General features: G+C 44.6%; 1 protein-coding gene across 5 annotated transcripts in view; it reads right to left on the bottom strand.

Annotated features, from left to right (window-relative positions):
- The window catches only part of LOC113982091 (calcium-activated potassium channel subunit beta-2), a 98,845-nt gene that overhangs the window by 11,328 nt on the left and 68,505 nt on the right, over positions 1 to 19,012 (bottom strand). For 4 of the 5 annotated variants that reach the window (XM_027710019.2, XM_039381856.1, XM_027709989.2 and 1 more), the window contains exon 2: positions 5,501 to 5,611. The exons of the other annotated variant lie outside the window; for it this stretch is intronic. In XM_027710019.2, the coding sequence (XP_027565820.1) occupies positions 5,501 to 5,556 (56 nt within the window). In that variant the 5' untranslated portion in view covers positions 5,557 to 5,611. The remainder of the gene's footprint in view (positions 1 to 5,500; positions 5,612 to 19,012) is intronic. 5 annotated transcript variants of the gene reach the window in all.

Genomic DNA, 19,012 nt, shown 5'->3' with positions numbered 1-19,012 from the left:
TCTGTGGGTTTTTTTGATTGTGAGCTTATTTACTGTATTCATAATAGTATTTCTGGAAGTCCAGTTACTCATTACAGTGAAAACACTCACAGAAAATTATCCACCAGAGCTATTTGTTCTAGGATTAAAAAAAAAAAAAAAGAAGATACAACAAACCATTCCCCCTTCAGCAGAGAGTCCTTTGCGTTTTCTAACCATAAGTCCTTCTTTCATCTCCAAGCCTTTGATGATTCAATGGGTCATGAGGACACAATGGTGAAGAAGGAAATATTTGAGTACATTTCAAACACACTCAAACTTTGTGGGTTTAAAATGTACTTACAGACCTGAGGCTGGTCAAAATCTCCTGTGTTTTCTGTTATGGTTCTTTTGAATCATCCAGGCAGCACCCGAAGCATGTGAACCGCACACCTCTGAGCCCTGGCACCACCATAACATGGACACAGTAGTACACGTGGAAGAAGTTCCTCTTCTACTGTCTGCAAAACGGCAGGTGAGCAACATCAACATCACTTTGGGCTCTGGCAAACCCACTGCTCATTTAAGCTGAAACCACCAAGCTTCACTCAACCGTGGAAAAAAGCACTGAGTCAGATCAGCCAGATAACTTACATTGACTATTAAGGACAAAGAAATAGAGTTAAGACAGACATAAGATCATACATAAACACAGTAGAAAAACAACAAAATATATGTTTAATCATAGACTCCCTGAGATTAGAATTGAATTTGTATTTAGATGATGAGTCACAGTCAGGAAAAGCACATATGGTGTGAGGTTTTATAGCAAAAATCTTGCTGAGATGGTACTGCAGTCAATGGTCTCCTGTACCTAGGACCTCTTGAAATTTCTCCATCCAACTGTAATCTATATCTTTGGATGTCCATGGTTTCCCTTCAAAACCATCCTTTAAAGCTTGTCAATGTTTTCCTAGTTGGAAATGAAATGGTAGTTCAGCCTGTCAAAATTTTCTCTGTTGTTCGGGAGGAAAAAAATATATATTGTGAGCTGGCAGATGCAATTGTCTTCAAAGAAGTAATGTAGAGTAATAATCTAATGTTACTTTTCTATTATTATTTATCAAACTGTATTTAACTCTGAGAGCTGCTATTAGGATTTGCATTGCTCCCAAGTGGAAGCAGACAGGAAGGCAGAGATTGTCATGCAGTTCCAGCACATTAACCGATCACACAGCATAACTTATGTCGGCGCGCAGACATAAAACAGACACAGTGCAATCGCTCACTAGTGCCATCGGAGCAGCTAGGACACAACAGAGATACAAATGGACAATTTAAAAACAAAAAGCTGATTGAGTACGCTTACAAATACTTCCCATGTGGCCTCGAGCCAAGAAACATGCCATTAGAGGTAAGAAAAGGATGGGCTGAAGGGTATGTGGCAGAAATGAGCTATCTGGCAGGTGGCTGGCAAAGGGGACAGTGTGTGGTGACCACCTGCCAGGTGGATCCTTCGTGCTCACCTGCCATAGCAAATAAAGCAGAAGAAAGTTCTGCCTCTGAGGTCAGGCTCAGAGCCCTGGTTCAGTGGCTCTTTTGCAAACATTTGTTGTTCAAAGCCCCAAACAACAGCAAAGTAGTAGCCTGGTGCACCTCACTGAGGAATTTTTTTCTCCTGAATCCCTGCCAGTCATCAGCCTGGTGACCACCCACTGAGGTGTGTGGTGGTGTGGCACGTGTCAGCATGTGACACACCAGTTCCATCACAGCCCAGGAGACATGCTGAGTAACCCTCCCTCCTCCTCCTCACACTCGTACCTGCACGGGGAGATGCCAGTTTTCTCTGTAGGGTACTGGGAACATCTACTATCACCAAACTTCAAGCTTTTGCCCGTTAGAGCCCTGGTTTAGGGAACACAGTATGTTGTGTGCAATATTTGGCCACTAGGAGAGCAGCCTCAGCATCTCCTTTGCTGGAGCCATGGCCTGTGCACATGTGTTTGCTGCTGCCTGGGGGTGGATTTTGTGTACCTGTGAACTATTGGCACAGCCCAGGGACCTCCTTCTGCTCGGTGAGCTGGAAGAATGCCATGCTTAGCTGGCTGATTTTGGATCCCAGAGCTGCACAGCAACGTTTAGCTGACTGCTATGGGGTGTTTAAGTACAGATCACTGCATGCTAGACACTACTCATCTAGGTGACTCCATCTAATACTTGTGATTACCTGTGACAACTCCCCACATATGACATTGAGGGGGGCTGCCTGCTTTTATAGAAGTCCCAGGTGTCAGAACATGGGGTCTCTCCACCCTGTGCAAAGACATTTAATAGGAAGCATACCTCCAAGGACAAAAGGTCTTTGCTCCCTCGATCACTTCCATACTGAAGTTCTCCCTTGCTAAATCTCCATGTTCCTTTTGCCAAGTTGCTCAGAGGATATGGGCTGGCTGCTCTACCCAGGCTCAGCTGTCAGAGAGGAAATCTCAGCCGTGACCATGCCTGCTGGGGACAGAGCAGAGAATTCCCTCTCTGCGTCTCTCTGCACAGCAGCAGTGCAGGGATCCCTCTGCAGTGTGGTCAGCAGATCTTTACATGATCTCCCGCTCCAAAATAAGTAGGATCTAGCAGCTCTGCAAAGGGCATTATTTCCTCATGGGAAAGTTAAAATAACAATAACCAGGCATCTGCAATTACTTCATTTTTTTTTTCCAAATAAACACAGATTACCTGCCTTCAAACCCCTCCCCTTGCAATTGGACCACGGTGAGAGGCTGAGAGAGGCACTGCCTCCTCCAGCACCATGCAGTCATGGTGCTCGTCAGAAGGAAGTGCCTACTTGTCTAAATAATTCAGAATGACTTTGAATTCACATTCACTTCTCTGATATCACAGCTGTTATGCACATCTCACTCAAATTACCGCATGGTGAGGTGTTTAATGACATCACAAATCCTTGAATGCAATGGTCAAAAACCTGTCCTGTATCTTACCTGCAGAATTCCCAATGCTCAGGGACTTTTCTGCTCAGAAGCCAACTTCCTTATGTTTTTCTTTACAGGTATATTTAGCTGCATTAGTTTTTGTTACTAGACCTATGGCAACAGGAAATCTCTCTGGAGCTCTCAGAAAAGTCACAGTGATGGTTGCAGAAGGACTCCTGTTTATATTAACAGATTTTGTTCACTCAATTCCTTCCCTCTTCCCCACCAAACTGGACCAAACTGAACCAAACCAAACTAATGCTTTGGTTTCCCAAGCTTACAGTGCTGTGGAAAGCCTCACTGACATCTGAGAAAGAATGAGGACTTGACTAATTTTTCAAAGCATAAGAAGTGGCAGCTGGAGAACTGTCAGAGGCTAACACCAATGAAATACAGATATTTTGGTCCTGATCCTCCAAAAAAAGATTCCTGAGAGAGATACCTTCCACCCAGGAGGAGGTGATTCCTCTACAGCAAGTGACTCATTACAGCACAGTTAATATTAAAGTGCAATCCCTCAAAGGTCTGTGGTTGTAGAATGTGTTAGGTGACAAATTTGCTCATCTACATGACAATCTTCCTGTCTGAATTCTAAAGAACAGAATTCCTAGGAAAGGGTCATTTAAGGCAAGTAATTTCTCTCAAAGGTACCACCTGTTTGATATAATGATGGTACTGGTGACCTTATATGTGTTGAAATCACTGCCAGACATTGGTGGATGAGTTTCTCCCACTGGCAACACTCGCTCTGTGTTCACACTTCTCCTCTGCAGTCCTGAGGCTGCCATCAGCACTCTCTTATTTCCATTTTCTTTTCCTCCCTTTCCCTCCTGCATTTCATTAATCACTCACAAGGTACAAACAATTCCTTCTGTACAGCTCCACAGGACCACTTGGGAAATAAACACACCCCAAGGCTTGACAAGGCACCTGAATTTCCCATGGCTAGTGTGTAGGCATAGAGATACTGCTCCCTGCTCCCTATTTCTGCAGGCAGACAGGGGTGAGCTCTGCTGAGGGTTTAGGCTGACCAGATGCCAATGAGTCCTGTTTAGCACAGCCCTCAGCCCAGGTTAATAAGCCCCACTGCAAGGCATGGTGAGAGTCAAAGGCAATGCTAATCAGGAGCACTTGGCTTCCAGCCAGCCCAAAGTGTGGGCAGATATCTCCTCCAAGTGTCTAACCTTGGACCATGACAGTGTTTTAATGCAGGAGAACATTAGCCTGGGGAAAATTCAATTAAAGAAGAGACTTGCAGAAGTACAGGAGGCAGTTAGATAACCAGCTCCAACTGGAAGTTCATGGAAGCCTACTTCCAAGCTGGCCTTTTGATCTTCAGAATACCTGTTTGGGATCAGATTATCCAACGAGCTGAACACCTATGCAGTCTTTGCAGAAAAGTTCAGCAAATGGGCGAGTTCTCCAAAGAATCTCAGGGTCCTGAGGGCAGCTCTGCTGCCCGAATTCAGGAGCACATTTTCCCAAGCAGATGCCAGCAGTAATGTCTCATTAGAATAATTGAGGAGTGTATTTTGCTAATTGGCATTGTAGATGCACTGATATCTGTTTTTGTTTCACTGGAGTCTGATTTTTTGTGATTACATGTAATAGTGACTGCAAGAGGAACTGAAGGAGAGGAGGGAAGGGGCAAAAGAAAGAAAAGAAAGGCAAATGTGTCCTTGTTGTGACAAGACAAGCTGTCCAGCAAATCTTACTACAAAGGAGAGAGAGTTTGGAAGGATGAGTCTGAGCATTACCGACAATTATTCTTTCATCATTGATATTTAACTTCTTTCATTCCCAGCGGAGCACTGCCTTTGTCTGTGGACTTCAAACCTCTCCTTCTCTTTCCTTCTTTTTTGCATATTTCCTTGCTCCTCTGGGAGATCCAGTAACTCATTTATTGCTGTCTCCTTCAGCCTGTTCCCTCCAGCAACACCACTTAAGTGGGCTGGTGAGCTATCAGTTCACTTTCAAGCTGCTTAGCATCCTTCAGCTACTGTGCAATCCTGTCACATGTGTCTGTATAACCAGAAAACATCTCTGACAGCTGGATGCATCATCCAGATGTGTAAAAGCCATGTGGGGCAATGATCTGGCTGGGGGACAGGAGGCACTGCGTGTGTGTGTTGTCTAGAGAGGGTGCAGGAGCAGTATGGCCAATGGCTGGAAGGAGGAAGGACACCTGCAAAAAGCATAAAGGCTTCACAGGGGTTGAAACTGGGACTGCAAACCTGGGACTGGGGATTAGTACGCTTTTAAATGTGTGTGTGCTGCCCTCAGAGATGGTCACAGTGTGCTGCTGATGTGTGAGAAGAAGGAAGACTTTGGCCATGGCTATGGCATTGCCCCTCTGCTCTATTCTGGCATGGCATATTAATCCTGGCATTCACTGGCTGATCCTGTGCTCAGTGGAGCTGCAGCCAGGGTTGTGAGGCACAGGATGGACACCCTTTGCATCCCTCCTCCTTCTCCAGTGCCACCACTGGGGAGGAGCCACAGGCCATATTCCTGAAGATTCAAACCCATAAGAGATAATCAGCACAGGTGCCATTTACCTTTTCTCATCATGTCTGTAAGATGTAGAGCTCCGGCCACTGGTCCAAATAAACATTTTAGAGGGTTGCCCAGTGTTGGCTCTGCTCGCTGCAGTGGGACGATGGAAGGACCTGGGGGAAGAGGGATAATTTTTGTCACTGCCCATCCAACGTGGCAGACCACATAACATCCAGCGTGCCAAGTCCCCTGTGGCCATACCCAGTGTGCTCTGAGACGAACTGTTTTTTAACTCAGGGTGAGATGTAAACTAATGGGGATGAGAGATCAGCGAGTGAGAATGGAGAATAAACCCCATTAGCCCCACTGGTAAAAGGTGAGGCCGGCTAATCAGGCTTAACTGTGCTCCACACTGCAAAGGATTTGCACCATGGGCAAGAAATCATCAGTAAAGAAATGGTAATACCTGCATCTAGTGTTCTTATGGCAGTATTTCTGGGAGACAAAATGGCTGTGGTTTAAGAACATACACACTCATTACAGGGTTTTGGTTGTTCTGCATCTCTCAGTAAGATGAGGCTCTCAGGGAAGGTGTCTGAATGAGGCACAAGTATGAGATGTAAACGCAGCGTTTTGTGGAAATGTAACTGATGTGACAAAGATGTCTTTTCCCATGGAGAAATTACTATCCTGAGGCCATTTGGCCAGACCAGTTAGGTCCCTGCCCAGGGGTGTCTATGTTTAAATGCAGGATGTGACACCTACTGCCTTCTCTCAGGGTCTCAGGCCTGATTGGACTTGCTATTGAGGCTGTGGCTCCCCTCATAGCCCCTTCTAATCTCCTCCTGGTTTTAGTGAGGCTCAGTTAAAAATCTCCGTTTCTGAGAACTGCACCCTTTCTGTGAGGGCTGTATTTTGCATTATTTCACAGCAAAGCACTTTGTGGTTTTAATGTATTCAGATAAAAGCTTAAGGGAAAAAAAAAAAGAAATATTCCAAATACCAAATACTTCAGTGGTGAAGTTTTTTATACACTAGGGGCCATTCTTTAACTCACTGAAAAATAAACCTGATGGTTGATGCTGTCAGCAGAGAAGGCACATGATCTGAAGAAGTCTGTAATGTCACTATCTACATAATCATGCAAAGGGCTAATTTCAATATTTGCATAGTGGTGAACCAGGAGAATACTTAAATACTGTAGAGGTGGCTGCAGGGGAAGACTGACATGGACAAGAGCCAAAATCCATCCATATGCAGACAGGCAGACAGGTGCCAAGGGACCGGGCTCTCCAACTGGAATTAACCCAGAGCTCCACCACAGGATCCCTGGTGCAGCCCCATGCCAAACTCACACCCCAGTTGGGCAGCTGGCTGGGCCAAACTGGTGGCCCTGTCACCTCCTCCCTGTTGGATCCTGCTGCCATGCTCAGAAATGCTGTCTTGGGACTGAGATTTGCTTAAAATAAGAGGTGGCAATATTTGACAAAGCTTCTGTACTGCATTTGTGAACAGCAAATTGGACAAAAAGGTAGTCCAAAAGAAGGGTGGAGAAAGGAGGAGCATCTCCCCCAGACCATTCCCTGACTGTGGTCATCACTGCAGCCTGAGAGCTAAAAGACTCTTCTTTCCTTACAATGACTGTAGTTAAGTACTGGGGAATAAACAACAAGAGGGAGCACTTCCTCCCTGAAATAACTATAGTTTAGAAGGTGAAGTAGCATCTTCCAGGATCTAACCAATGTAGCCACCAACTAAATGTTTTCACAGTCATATTGGTCAGAAATTTCAGTTGTAAGACCTTGGGTCTAATCCTCACTCTGGTAGGTAAGATTTGCACCCACATTACCTAAGGCAGCACCACAGTGACCACCCAGATGGTGTTTCTGCACCAAGCTACGCAGGAGGGCTCAGAGCAACTACCCAGGGGCCTGGAGACCAGACTGGATGCTGGAGTCTGAGTCTGTCCCAGGCTGAGTCCCTCAATGCTGGAAAATAAAATTCTGTATTTGCCACTGCATCCTCTAGGATGTCAGACATGAATGGCATGACAGAAAAGCCTGGCTGGCTGCGCTGCCACAGTCTGAGTGGTCCCAGAGCCATCAGGAGATGGTGATGAATGCTATTAGAGAGTCTGTTCTTAATTAAGCAAAACTTGGGCACATGTTAGAGGTGATCAGCAGGTTCTGCCACCTGTCTGAGCCTACAGGGACACCTGGGCAAGACTGCCTGGGCAGGGAGGCAGATTTGTAATGTCCAGAGCAAATTGCAGGGGCACTGTTGGAGTGAGAGCTGGGTGAGAAGGATCTGTCCCACTGAGGGGATGCCAGAGGAGAAAAAGGGATGTCTCTGTTCCCACTAAGTTGGAGTGATTTCCGACTCCCTCATATTGCCAGTGCCCTGGAGCAGTCCATATGTGACAACATTAATGCTGCCTGCTTCATTAGTTGGGCAATCCAAGCTAACTACCACTATTTAACACACAATTGCACACCTAATTTTGTGTAAAATTGTAACACTGATGACATCATAGCAGTTACTCCAGAGGTCAGATGTAAGCGACTAAAGCCCATGGTTCCTTTAGGCAGGGGTTAGATGTAAGGTAAGAACCTTTTGGGGACCAGTAACAACACAAAGTCTCCAAGACCTCCTTTGGAAGACTTTTGGAGGACATATAACTTAAAACAGTTGCAACCTACATGACCATGTCCTGCCTCACCAGGTCAGTTAACAAACTTCCATGCTTTTCTCCTCCCCTGGGTTAGTCCCAAGGCAGGTTTGTAAACCTTCTTCCTCCCCTGCCCCTTCTCTCTTTTCTGAGAAAACAAGTATCACTACTTCTTTTTTTTCTTTTCTCTTCTTGCCCATTACCTCTCTGAGTCAGCTGCTGGCAACTTATTTTTATCATGCAACAAGTAATCAGCCTGCGAAACTCATTACTGTAGGACGTCAGCCTCACACTCAGAGTGTGTTGTGCTATTGCTTGAACAGACGGAGCATTTAAAGTCATGACAATACCTGTTAAAAACAGAGTAGAAGAGATGCTTAAAGCTGCTTTTTGACTACCAGGAGTCTGTGGGGGATATTCCTATAGGGCAGGTTATTCGTAAACTCCTGTACTTGCTGTGACTTTTGTTAGAGTTGGAACTCTGGGCTTTCTGCCTGACCTTGCCCAAACATCCCTGTCTCCTTCACTATTTGCCCTTGTGGCAACAACACAGCTGTCTCTTGACATGGTTGCCACAGAGACAGGAGAACCAAGCTTTGGTTTTTACAAAACACACCTCATTCTTCATGTTTGGGGCTATTCTGAATAAATACACAAGGTTAAAGAGAGAAACACACGGTAAAAAGCGCACAATCTCCTACAAATACGTGGGCCTGCTACGCCTACACAGCCTGCCCGTGGCTGACCCACTCCTCCCATCCTCCCCTGTTCTCATCCTCCTCTTGAACATTACCTTCTGGTGGATCTCTTGGAACTTGCTAGAAAACCTGACAAGATTTACACTTTTCCAGCTATAGCAAGATGAAGACTTGAGATAGTTCTTATAAGATTAGAACTGCTCTGCCCTGTCCTAAGAAGTCCACCTGACAGCAACCGCCTGAGAGAGGACTTCAGTGTGAAAAAAACATGCCAGGATAGGATTTGCTTCAATTTTCTCCAAAAAAGGATATAATTCTGAGGATGAATCACAAGATCCCTTAGCTGGTACCTCAGGAACTCTGTTATGTGCTCTGTAGTCCTCACTTTCACCCTGAGCTGGCTTCCTCAGGTTTTGGGTTATGTCACGATTGGTATGAAAAGTCCCTTACCTCTGGGTCCCCACATCTATGAACAGACAAAGAGGGATACTGCAGACCATGTTTCTAGATGGAAAGCTGGGTTTTATATGTATGTTTGTTGGTAATTGCCTCTGCCTATGTTTATGTTAATCGTAGGGTTTCTGAGACCTTGGAGAACCATTTACAACACCAAACTAATGAGCTTTGCTCCCCTTATGGCATTTCATTTCCTGGGCAGTGTGGCCACTGTAAAAAGAGAAGCACTTGCATTAATTTTACCTCATAAAAGACACCCTGAGTAATCAAAAGGCAACGAAAGCATTCACTTAAAGATATAATCACTGACCACCTCAGCTTTGTCTGAATACACCCACATCCAGCACTGTCTGTGCTGGCAAGTGCTCTGGACGCTGGATGCTTCCCAGACAGAGGATTCATTTGAACCCCAAAGGAGCTCTCTGTGAACCCCAAAGTTTTCCTACTGGTCCACATATTAACCCTTCCCAGTGTCACCACACAGCTGCCTGTGCCTGTTCATGGACAGACAGAGCAGCTGTTGTTGAGGAACGGGAGATATTTGATCTCTCTCATGACTGGATAGACCTTTTTCTTGGGATGGTCCCACCCACCATCACCCATGGGATAAGGAAGAGACAGAAACCAAGCGTCAAAGGCAACCTGCAAGGAGATGGTGGTTCACTTTGAGGTGAATTCACTGAGTATGGACAATTAGATTTTATGTCCCAATAGGTCTTATGTATGCCTATGTCTGATGATACCATGTTCTCCAGAAAACAGAGAGAAGTATTGTGTGATGAAGGATAAGAGAGTAAATAAAGTGGCCTGTTGAATTTTTGATGTAAAGTGTAGCCTGACTGGGGGGTAATCTGGCATTTAGGTGCCTTAGAGCATGGTACAATCTCCCAGGCAGAGTGGTGGAGATAACTACTGTATGAAGACACTCCTGTCTGATTCAGGAGATGATCCAGGGGAGTTTTCCAGTCCTGGTATTGAAATAATGAAAGAGCTGGACCCAGGAGCCTTGTCTGAATCCAAAATGGAAGGACAGCAAGCATAGACCAACAAGAACAGCAGTAAACTGACTCACAAAAGAAATGCATCTGCATTAGCAGAAGACAGTCACCACTTAGGGAACGTTTAAGGCTCTGGCAGCAGCAGCTCTAAATTGTGTAGCAGCAACAGCAATATCAAATGGTGTATTTCTGCCTCGTGACTGGACTCTGCTGCTTCCCAGGATAATAGGCCTGGTGCAGGACAGAGGGACATAAATTACTGCCCTTGTTGCAGCATCTCAGGAGCTCCAGCTGCACTAACTGACTAATTCCACCGGCAGATGACCTTGAATTTGGGGTTCCTCATTATGGCAAGGGGAAAGTGGACAATGGGCAGCTGGTGTTAATGTACTGACAAGAGTTTAGGAGGACTGATGGCTAATGATGCTTCATTAATGATTCACCTCTATTTCTGACCCTTTTCCTAAGCTTCCCTAGAGCTCAGAGATGAGAGCTGAGCTCTCCATCTGGATTTTTAGTTGAATGAGGGAGACATCCTGGACACAGGGTGGTCTTGCTGGGCTCCCATGTCACAAGCACGTCTGGGACATTTTATGTCCAAAGGTAGACCATCGGGCTGCCAGTGAAAATGAAAGCTGTGTGTGGAACACAGTGGCATTTGGGTTTGTTTTCAAAGGCAAAATTTCTTTTAACGTGAAGTCATCCTTCACAGTTGTTAATTCCCTCTCCCCAGTATATAGAGGAGTAGGAGAGATATTCAGAAAGGCTGAGGTATCTGTATCTCTGCTACATGACAATACGCATTATGTTCACACTTCAAAATTAAGTATTCCAATGTAACCTCTGAAGCTTCCAGGTTTCCATTTCATGATGTTTTTCGTTCCAGTGCTGACTTTCTGTGTTTTGAAAAAGCTTTCACACCTTCCCATTTAGTGATGCCTTTCATCCCTAGGCTTCCCCAAGAGCTGCCTTCCTAGTACGAGCCTAAACAGCCCACCCAGCATGGCTGTAGACTTTATAGTCTTTATTCTTCCTGGTCTTTTTAACTTTAACTTCCTTTTCCAACTTTCTTTTATTTTTTTTTCTTTTTTCTTTTCCCCCAGTACCTCTTCCTATGTGTTACTGTCCCAGTGACAACTCACTTCACTCACCTTGGCCACACTGTCATAGTCTTAATTATTCTGATTTAGTTGATTGAAACAGCAACTTATAGAAGAAATTCCTGTGTCTCCAGGTCAGCTACAAGGAGGGAGCTACTGTCTATCATTGCAAGAGAGTCACAACTTCTTTGGTGACCTTCTGATTGCCTTGGAGCAGTCTGACACTACAGCCTCAGCTTCCTCATCCGTACAAGGGATGTGCTGGTCCCATTGCTGTACTTGGCAGAGGACACTTCCAGCTCATCTCGTAGCAGAGCATGCAGTGAAGAGTCAGCCCTTATTACCATCCCTGTGTTTTGGTGCTGATGAGTTTGCAATCCAAGCACGAGGCAATGCCTCCCTTGGCATGTTGCAGTCACGGGGATCAACATTTGTGAGGAGCAGCTGAGGATAATTGTCCCCTTTGCCTGTCAGGATTCTGCAAACATTTTTAGCTTTCTGTGCTGAATTGGAATTAACGTAGCAAGTGACACATTGGACAAGCACTTTATTCATCATCGCAGCTGCTCTCTGGCTTTGGAGAAGGGCACAAAGTGGCATAAAATGGGCTGGATCTGGGGGGGGGGGGGGTGCAGCAGTGGCAAGTGCTGGGTCAGTCCCTTACAACTCCTATCCAATTGAGCCAAGAGAGTTTTATAGGGAGATCTGCCCTGCCGAAGACCAGGTAGTATTACAGTGATGGAGAAGGATCCTGGGGGTAAGAATGAAGGCAGTGAAAGTGCTGCACTACCTCACTTGATGCTCTCCTTTAAATCTTAGTGCAATTCTCTGCCGTTGCAGAGGGATATATCACCTTGGGTACTGCACGGCACCAGAAGAGCTATATGGCCCTGGACCAGGCTGACTGGCTAAGAGCATGTGAGTGACAGTGAAGATGCTCTGTGGCTTGTGGTCATGCCATGACAAACCAGTAGGAAATGGAGAGGGAGTGAGAGAAAGGAGATGAGGTGGAGGCATTGCTTCTCTGCTCCCAGAGAGGTGTTTCTAGCTCTAGCTCCATGCTGAGATCAGTCTCTTTGATGGTCATCAAGAGGGAATGACCTTCTCTCCAGCTGAGATTTTTGTGGGTACCTACTTGATTAAGTCTTAGACAAGGCTCTTTTGGACACTAAAAATATTATTTTTAAGAACAATTGATTCCATGGTGGGATTTGGGCACCTCTGACTAAGCTGAAGTGGCTTCTTACTCAACTTCTATGCCCCTGCACCATTGTCATCTCAGGGACCTGGGATTTACACCACAAACTGTGAAGCAACAGGGTGTTGGCACTGCTGTTTTACAAGTGATGGACAGAGGCACAGAGGCTGCTGAGACTTGGTCAAAGGCTTCCAGGAAGTCTGGGGTGGTTGTAGTGGAAAAAACAGTCTGAAAAATGGTGGACAACCACCTTCCACCCAGTGAGGAGGGATGAGAGCCAACACACATACAGATTCCCATGTCAGAGAGCAAAGGCAGAGCCTTGCTTTGTGGTTGTGCCAAGTCCCATCCATGGGGACACCTTGTCCAGCTTTGTGCAACTGTACCTCAGCTTTACACCCCTCCAGAGAAGACCTAATCTGAGAAGTGCGCAGCTTTTAAGTATCCCTGAAGAGGGAGCTTAATTTCACTGCTAAAATCCTGGTGATGTGTTTGTGGGTAGGAGCACACAGATAGGAAGGGTGATGTGCTTCTGGGGACACGGAGGACACCAGCAGCTTTTAGGGAAGCCACGAAGGAGAAGTAGATTGCAGGAGCGATGTGGCTTGGGAGAGAGGTGAGGGCAGAGGAAAATAAACAGAGACAAAGCAGCACCCAGAGGAAAAGCACAAAACAGGCAGGGCAGATACAGCAGGAGTGGCTTTTCTTGAGCAGGTCAATCATCTTTTATCTCCTTTGAGTCAGTCCCTCTGCCATCGAGAGCACCATCCGGAACAAAGCAAAGGCAGAGGCGAGCTAAAACTACTGCCCAGCGGGAAGTGAATGCTCTGGCACTATTTATTTTTGAGTCTGCATTTGGATTAGCTGTAAAGAGCTATGTGGATAAGCGAGCAGGCAATTACAGCTGGGACGTGCTGCTCGTGAATGGAAACAGCTCCAATCTACTCAGGACATATTGAAATTCTAATTCAGTTAGATTCCTTTAGTTACAGTGCTCATCACAGACACTAAAAGAGATGGGATTAGAAAATAAATACAACCCTTATGTTGCTTTTGGTCTGCCTTCTCTGCTCCCATTTCCCCCCCTCCCCAGTTTTAGCTGTTGTTTGACTTTATTTTCTGTGGCAAAATACAGCAGCCTGCATTTAGAGTTCTTGTTAATTTTTATGAGGGTCTAGCAGAGCACAGCTGGCTGGACGCGTGTGCTCCTAACGGGTGGGCAGTTGGCACCAATATGAGACCACTGCTGAGGTTTCACATGTCACATCTTACTAAAGACCATGACCATGGCCATGTTAATACTGCAAAGGTACAGGTGTGACACAGAGACGCTGAGCAAGGACATGATTTGCAAAAAGCTCTTCCCTGGCTTCACCCCTGGTTCAGAAAAGTGTTTCAGCCCACGCTGCTCCCCCAGTAAGCAGGCTGGCTCTCTGCTTTGGGTATTGGTGTAAAGCTACTTCACCATTGCAGGCAACTGCTTTTGCACCATGTTTGCGCAGACCAGTTCGTAAAGGATCTGATCCAAAACAGTGACCAGGGAAGAGGACCATGAGTGCTGCCAATGTGAACTGGAAATTCAAGCAAGTTATTTAACTGTGCCGGTTTAGCTTCCCTGGCTGTCAGTGAACAGTGCTGTATTAAATCTGCTGGCATACGCAAGGAATAGATTGTTGAGATCTAAATGTCAGAGACTGCTGGATTGGAGGAACAAGAGGAGCATGAGCTTGGGTCTTTAGCTGGCTGGTAGTTGTGTTCCATTACCACTGGTCTCTGGGACCTGCTGAAGGATCTCTGGATGCAGAGAGATGTCTACAAATAGGTTGCGAATAGTCCTGCCATGCCAGCTTAGAAATCTGGTTATGACAGACACTGAGTAGAAATTACTTGTCTCCTTTGAAACTGAGGAAAGGGCTTGATAGGAAAAGACAGATATAATACCACAATACTACTGATACAGAGTCATGGAGCTGGGAAATAAACAACTGTCTGGTAAAAGCATACACCCAGTTTAGTTCTCATGAGCATCTTTCCTCTTTGTCTTATTACAAAAGGGTAAATTTTGCATCATAAGCACTCTGCGGTGGTTTGTCATCTTTTCAGAACACAGACTTCACCATCTGTAGCCCTCTTAGTTGAATATGATCAATTGCTGTGTCAAATTCACAAAGCAAAATTTTGTGCCCAAGTGCTGTAGAAAAGCTCCAGACATATTTTTTTCCTGCATGCATTTCACGTAATTTTCACAGAAAATTAATATTCTTAGTGTCCTCATTTTTTCAAACGTAATTCTGCAGGTGCAGCTGCCTACTGGCTCTTGAGTCTAAGTCGTGTGCAACGTGGCTACAGCTCTGTGGACCACTGAACTCATGCATGTGTCCTCTGGAGCCCCCTGTTTGCCCTGCCTGATTGCTTTTTGCTGATTAGTGGCGAGGAACTGTTGTTTTAACAATGAGCTCAATATTAAGATATTAACTGAATGGAAGAGATTTCTCTCCATTGACTAGTTCTGCTATTCACAGCAAAATAGAGCACCTGGGTGGGAATAGTGTGGTAGCAATAATTTCTGATGACCCCTAAACATGGTATAGCAAGCTAATGCTTACCAGTCGGGGACTCCTGCTGATATATGACCAGATATTTTTTGTAATAGGCTGTGGAGTGAGAGTAAGGATGTCCAAGTCACATGTTAGGGACAGAAGCCAACTGGCTGATTAGAAAAACAATGCAAAATCCTAATTCCTACAGGGAAGGTCCATTTCTAGTGCAAGGAGGAAGCCTTTCTAGTGGAGTCCTTCATGGTTAGGACACAGATCAAACCCAGTCTGATGAGCAAGGCTGAGAGAAAGTTAGAAATTAAGTGGGTCACATTAAGACAGAGTATTAGAAAGACAGGGAGCACAACACAGATAATAGTGATGTGCCCACACCACAAAGAGCAGGAACAGCTGCATATTGCAGCAAGGCAGTAATGAAATGCACAGAAGTAGTGGTGTGAGGTGGATGGGGAATCTGGTGAGTCGAAGAGTTGATGGACTCTGAGACAAGGCTGATGCACTCAGGTTAATGCAGTGCTGCACCAGGCTAATAGGTCAGAAATCAGTGTGAGCACTAAAGCACCTGCTTTGCAGATGAGTTCAGTGCATGATACACTGGACAATACAGATGCAGATTCATCCTCCTTAGAAAAACAATAGCTTGAGAGTTCATGAATCTCTTAATAGATATGTTCTTGTAATATACTTTTTAGCATAAAACCAATTTTTCTTGAGAGTCAGGAAAAAAGATAATGAGAAAGAACAAAGGCAAAGTCTCTCTAAGAGAGAACAGTGTACATATACCCTCTATGGAGTTATGAACCAATAAAGAGAACAAAACCTCTACTGTCCTCTGATGGCCTGAACAGTGAAGGGGCTGTGTCCATGAAACAAAAACCCAAAGTATTTTTGGTCTCATAACTGGTCTGAAATTAAAACAATGGTAGGAGCAAGCACAGATACTTCCATTCCTCAGATGGCAATAATCTGTATTAATTACTGCAAGTGTCCAGCTTCGAACAATGTCACTGCAGTGCTATTACTGTTGAAGAGTATTGAGTTTCCAAGGAGGTGAATGTCTTTTTCTCTCTCTAATCATGATTACTTGGCTTACTACTTGGGCTAAGCTTTTATTTAACCAAGATAAATGGATATTTCCAAAATCAGTGAGTTAACACTATGCATCACATTATTACTCTCTTCCCATATTTCTTGCCTTGACTGCTATTTTATTCAGCTGCTAAACACAAGTAACAATAAGAATAGGAATGAGGAGCTGTGAAGGATCCTATATGGATTAAAGTTAAAAAAAATAAATCCGATTTTGACCATTACTTTGTCCTATTCTGTGTTAGCATTTTCCCTTTATTGTTATGCAACACTATTTTTTTGTTTCATTTCTCTTTCTTGAAATACGAATGTCCACATCACATTCTTGCAGACACCACCAGCCTATCTGACTACTATTTGTTGGTTCCTATTTGGAATCCTTATTTATCATTTAAGTTATGTGTCACTACTGTAGGTTAACATTCAGAAGAGCAGATGGGGAATTAGAAACAAAACTTCTGTCAGTGATAACGGGACTTCTATGCCTCATTTCCCCCAAGGCACAGTGAATGTTTTCCTTTTCAACAGAGCTGGATAAAACTGCCTTAAGGAACTGGTGGCATCAAAGCTGTGAGCTGGCAACACACTGAAATTTTCAGGCTGCAGGAATAGATTTTGGGTTGCTGGGCCATTTGTGGGAAGTTATTTTGTATTAGCTCCTGGAAGATAACCATCTCAGTACTGAAGTTCCAGTGCAAAATGCTGAGTGAGAATTTCCTTTCTGTGAGAGTGAGTGAGAGGTCTGGCACTGAACAGCTTCTCCTACGCAGGCGGGTTCATCTGACCACCTCACTGAACAACTGTCCAGCTTTGGTGACCAGGGCAGATGGGTGGGTCGCTTCCCACCCACATCCCACACCCTGACAAGGTAGGGGTGTCCAGGACATGCCACATGTCCATATGTGTGGATGTGTGAGGTCCACGTATTGTACACTTCCTTCAGGGAAAAAGCTGCCACTTTTCTCCAGCAGCTCTGTGCACTGTCCCCTTTCCCACACTCAAGGGAACCTCACTTGTGTGTTGGGGACTGGCACGTGCAGTTAAGAAGGATTTCCCAAAGTCGGAAGTTGTTCATCTGCTGTGGGCTCAAAACTCCTCACCATCAAGGAGTGACAGTCAGGTGAACATCCCATCTCTGTCTTGGGGACACTTGGAAGCTGGAGGGCCCTGTGGCACCTCCCTGGGATTGACCATCCCCACATGCTGCTGGCTTTGTTCTGGGCTGTGCTGCTCATGCTGTCCAGCTGCCACCCAGCAGTTGCTGAATGACAGGAACTATCAGGATCAAGACAGAATTCACTGTCCTGACATACCAAATGTCATATGGGAGATTAAAAGCAAATTCTGGCTGCTAAAATGTGCGCTGGAGATACATATGAGACCTGCCCAGACAGCAAAAGCTTGCCTCTACCCTTGAGTGCCAGGCAGGTGGGATTTGTTCAAATAATTATCACAGATACAGCCTGCACCATCTCACCTTCCTTGGTCTTTGTCTCTAAGGTGTACATCATTTGGCCAGTTTCCAGCCACCTTCTTCCAAACAACAAGAGGTTTTTACTAAGCATTTGGTAGTACCATTAATGAAATAAGCCAATAGATAGTGAAAATCAGATCTTGTGTGTTATGTCTGTATTCTCTGCTCTTTAGTGCAGTTTAACAATTACACATGAATTTTCACCCATTTTAATGCTTTTATGAAAGCTCTTCCTGCCTCCATCTCTCCTAAAAATCCTTGAGCCCCAGTAATCATGTGAGTTACATTTGAATCAAAATGCGGAAAATCTGTGTTTTCACGTTGACCTTGAAATCCAGAAGACCATTTCTATTATAAAGATGCTTTACAGTACAGCTTGTGACTGAGGAGGCTGCTAAGGTAAGTATAACTAAAAATGTTTCTCATACATAGATATTCTCAGGATACTATCTTGCTCCTAAAAGCTGGTATTGAAATTCTTCCATTTATTTAGCTCCTTTTAAGGAAACATACCTGTAGGAAAACTTGTGATGGTAAAAGGTAATTCCCTGCTCATGACTTGAGTTATCCCTATTGTAACGTGTGCCTCCCTCTGTAAAACAATGTAGTAGATAAATAAAAGCTGGTAGTCCTCTTCCTAATGTGTTCAGAGGGGTTTTCTCCCCTATTGATTTCATAGAAGTAATTCAATTAGAGGAAATATTATCAGAGGCTTCTGTAATAGGGGATGCATTTATATTGTATAGGGTGTAAAATTTAACTTTCACCCCCACTTACTCATTTTCCTTACACTGGAACTGCTTTGTAAAAAATTCTTCTTTTAAAGTTGCTGTACAAGCAATGAAGTCTATCATTTAAATGTTCTTTGACATGGACTTCAGAAGAGCCTGGGTACTTGATTCTCTTCTTATTTACATCAGTGAGGCCAGCAGCCGAATGCAGAAGCAAGCAAAGGGCAGGGCAATGCCACAGAACCTGTCAGCACCACAGCAAAGGCATTTCTTCAGTTTGCAGTGGTCCCTTGGGAAATCCTAACAGCTGCACTAGTGCTGGATGTAATTGAAGAAATGTGCTCCTTAAACTGGCAGGCAGTTCAGTATTTAAATATAATGCCTGCTGAAAGAATGCTTAAAAGCTGAATTTTGACCTTCAAGCAAACCAAAAAACATTTTTTTCAGTATCTGTATAGATTTAAAAAATGATGGGGAAAGTTTTGTCCCACAGTAACTTTTTTTATTTCTTTATGCTGTTTGTATTTATTTTTCCCTTTTGCCACAATGGAAATTCAATCAAAGTCAAGGATTTTATCGCCTTTCCACTCAAATGCCTGAATCA

Source organism: Pipra filicauda, unplaced genomic scaffold, assembly GCF_003945595.2.
Source record: "Pipra filicauda isolate LSUMZ 115617 unplaced genomic scaffold, ASM394559v2 scaffold242_size1167801_pilon, whole genome shotgun sequence".
NCBI lineage: Eukaryota > Metazoa > Chordata > Aves > Passeriformes > Pipridae > Pipra > Pipra filicauda.
Note: the sequence above shows the minus strand (reverse complement) of the source record. Positions and strands in the feature narration are given on the sequence as shown.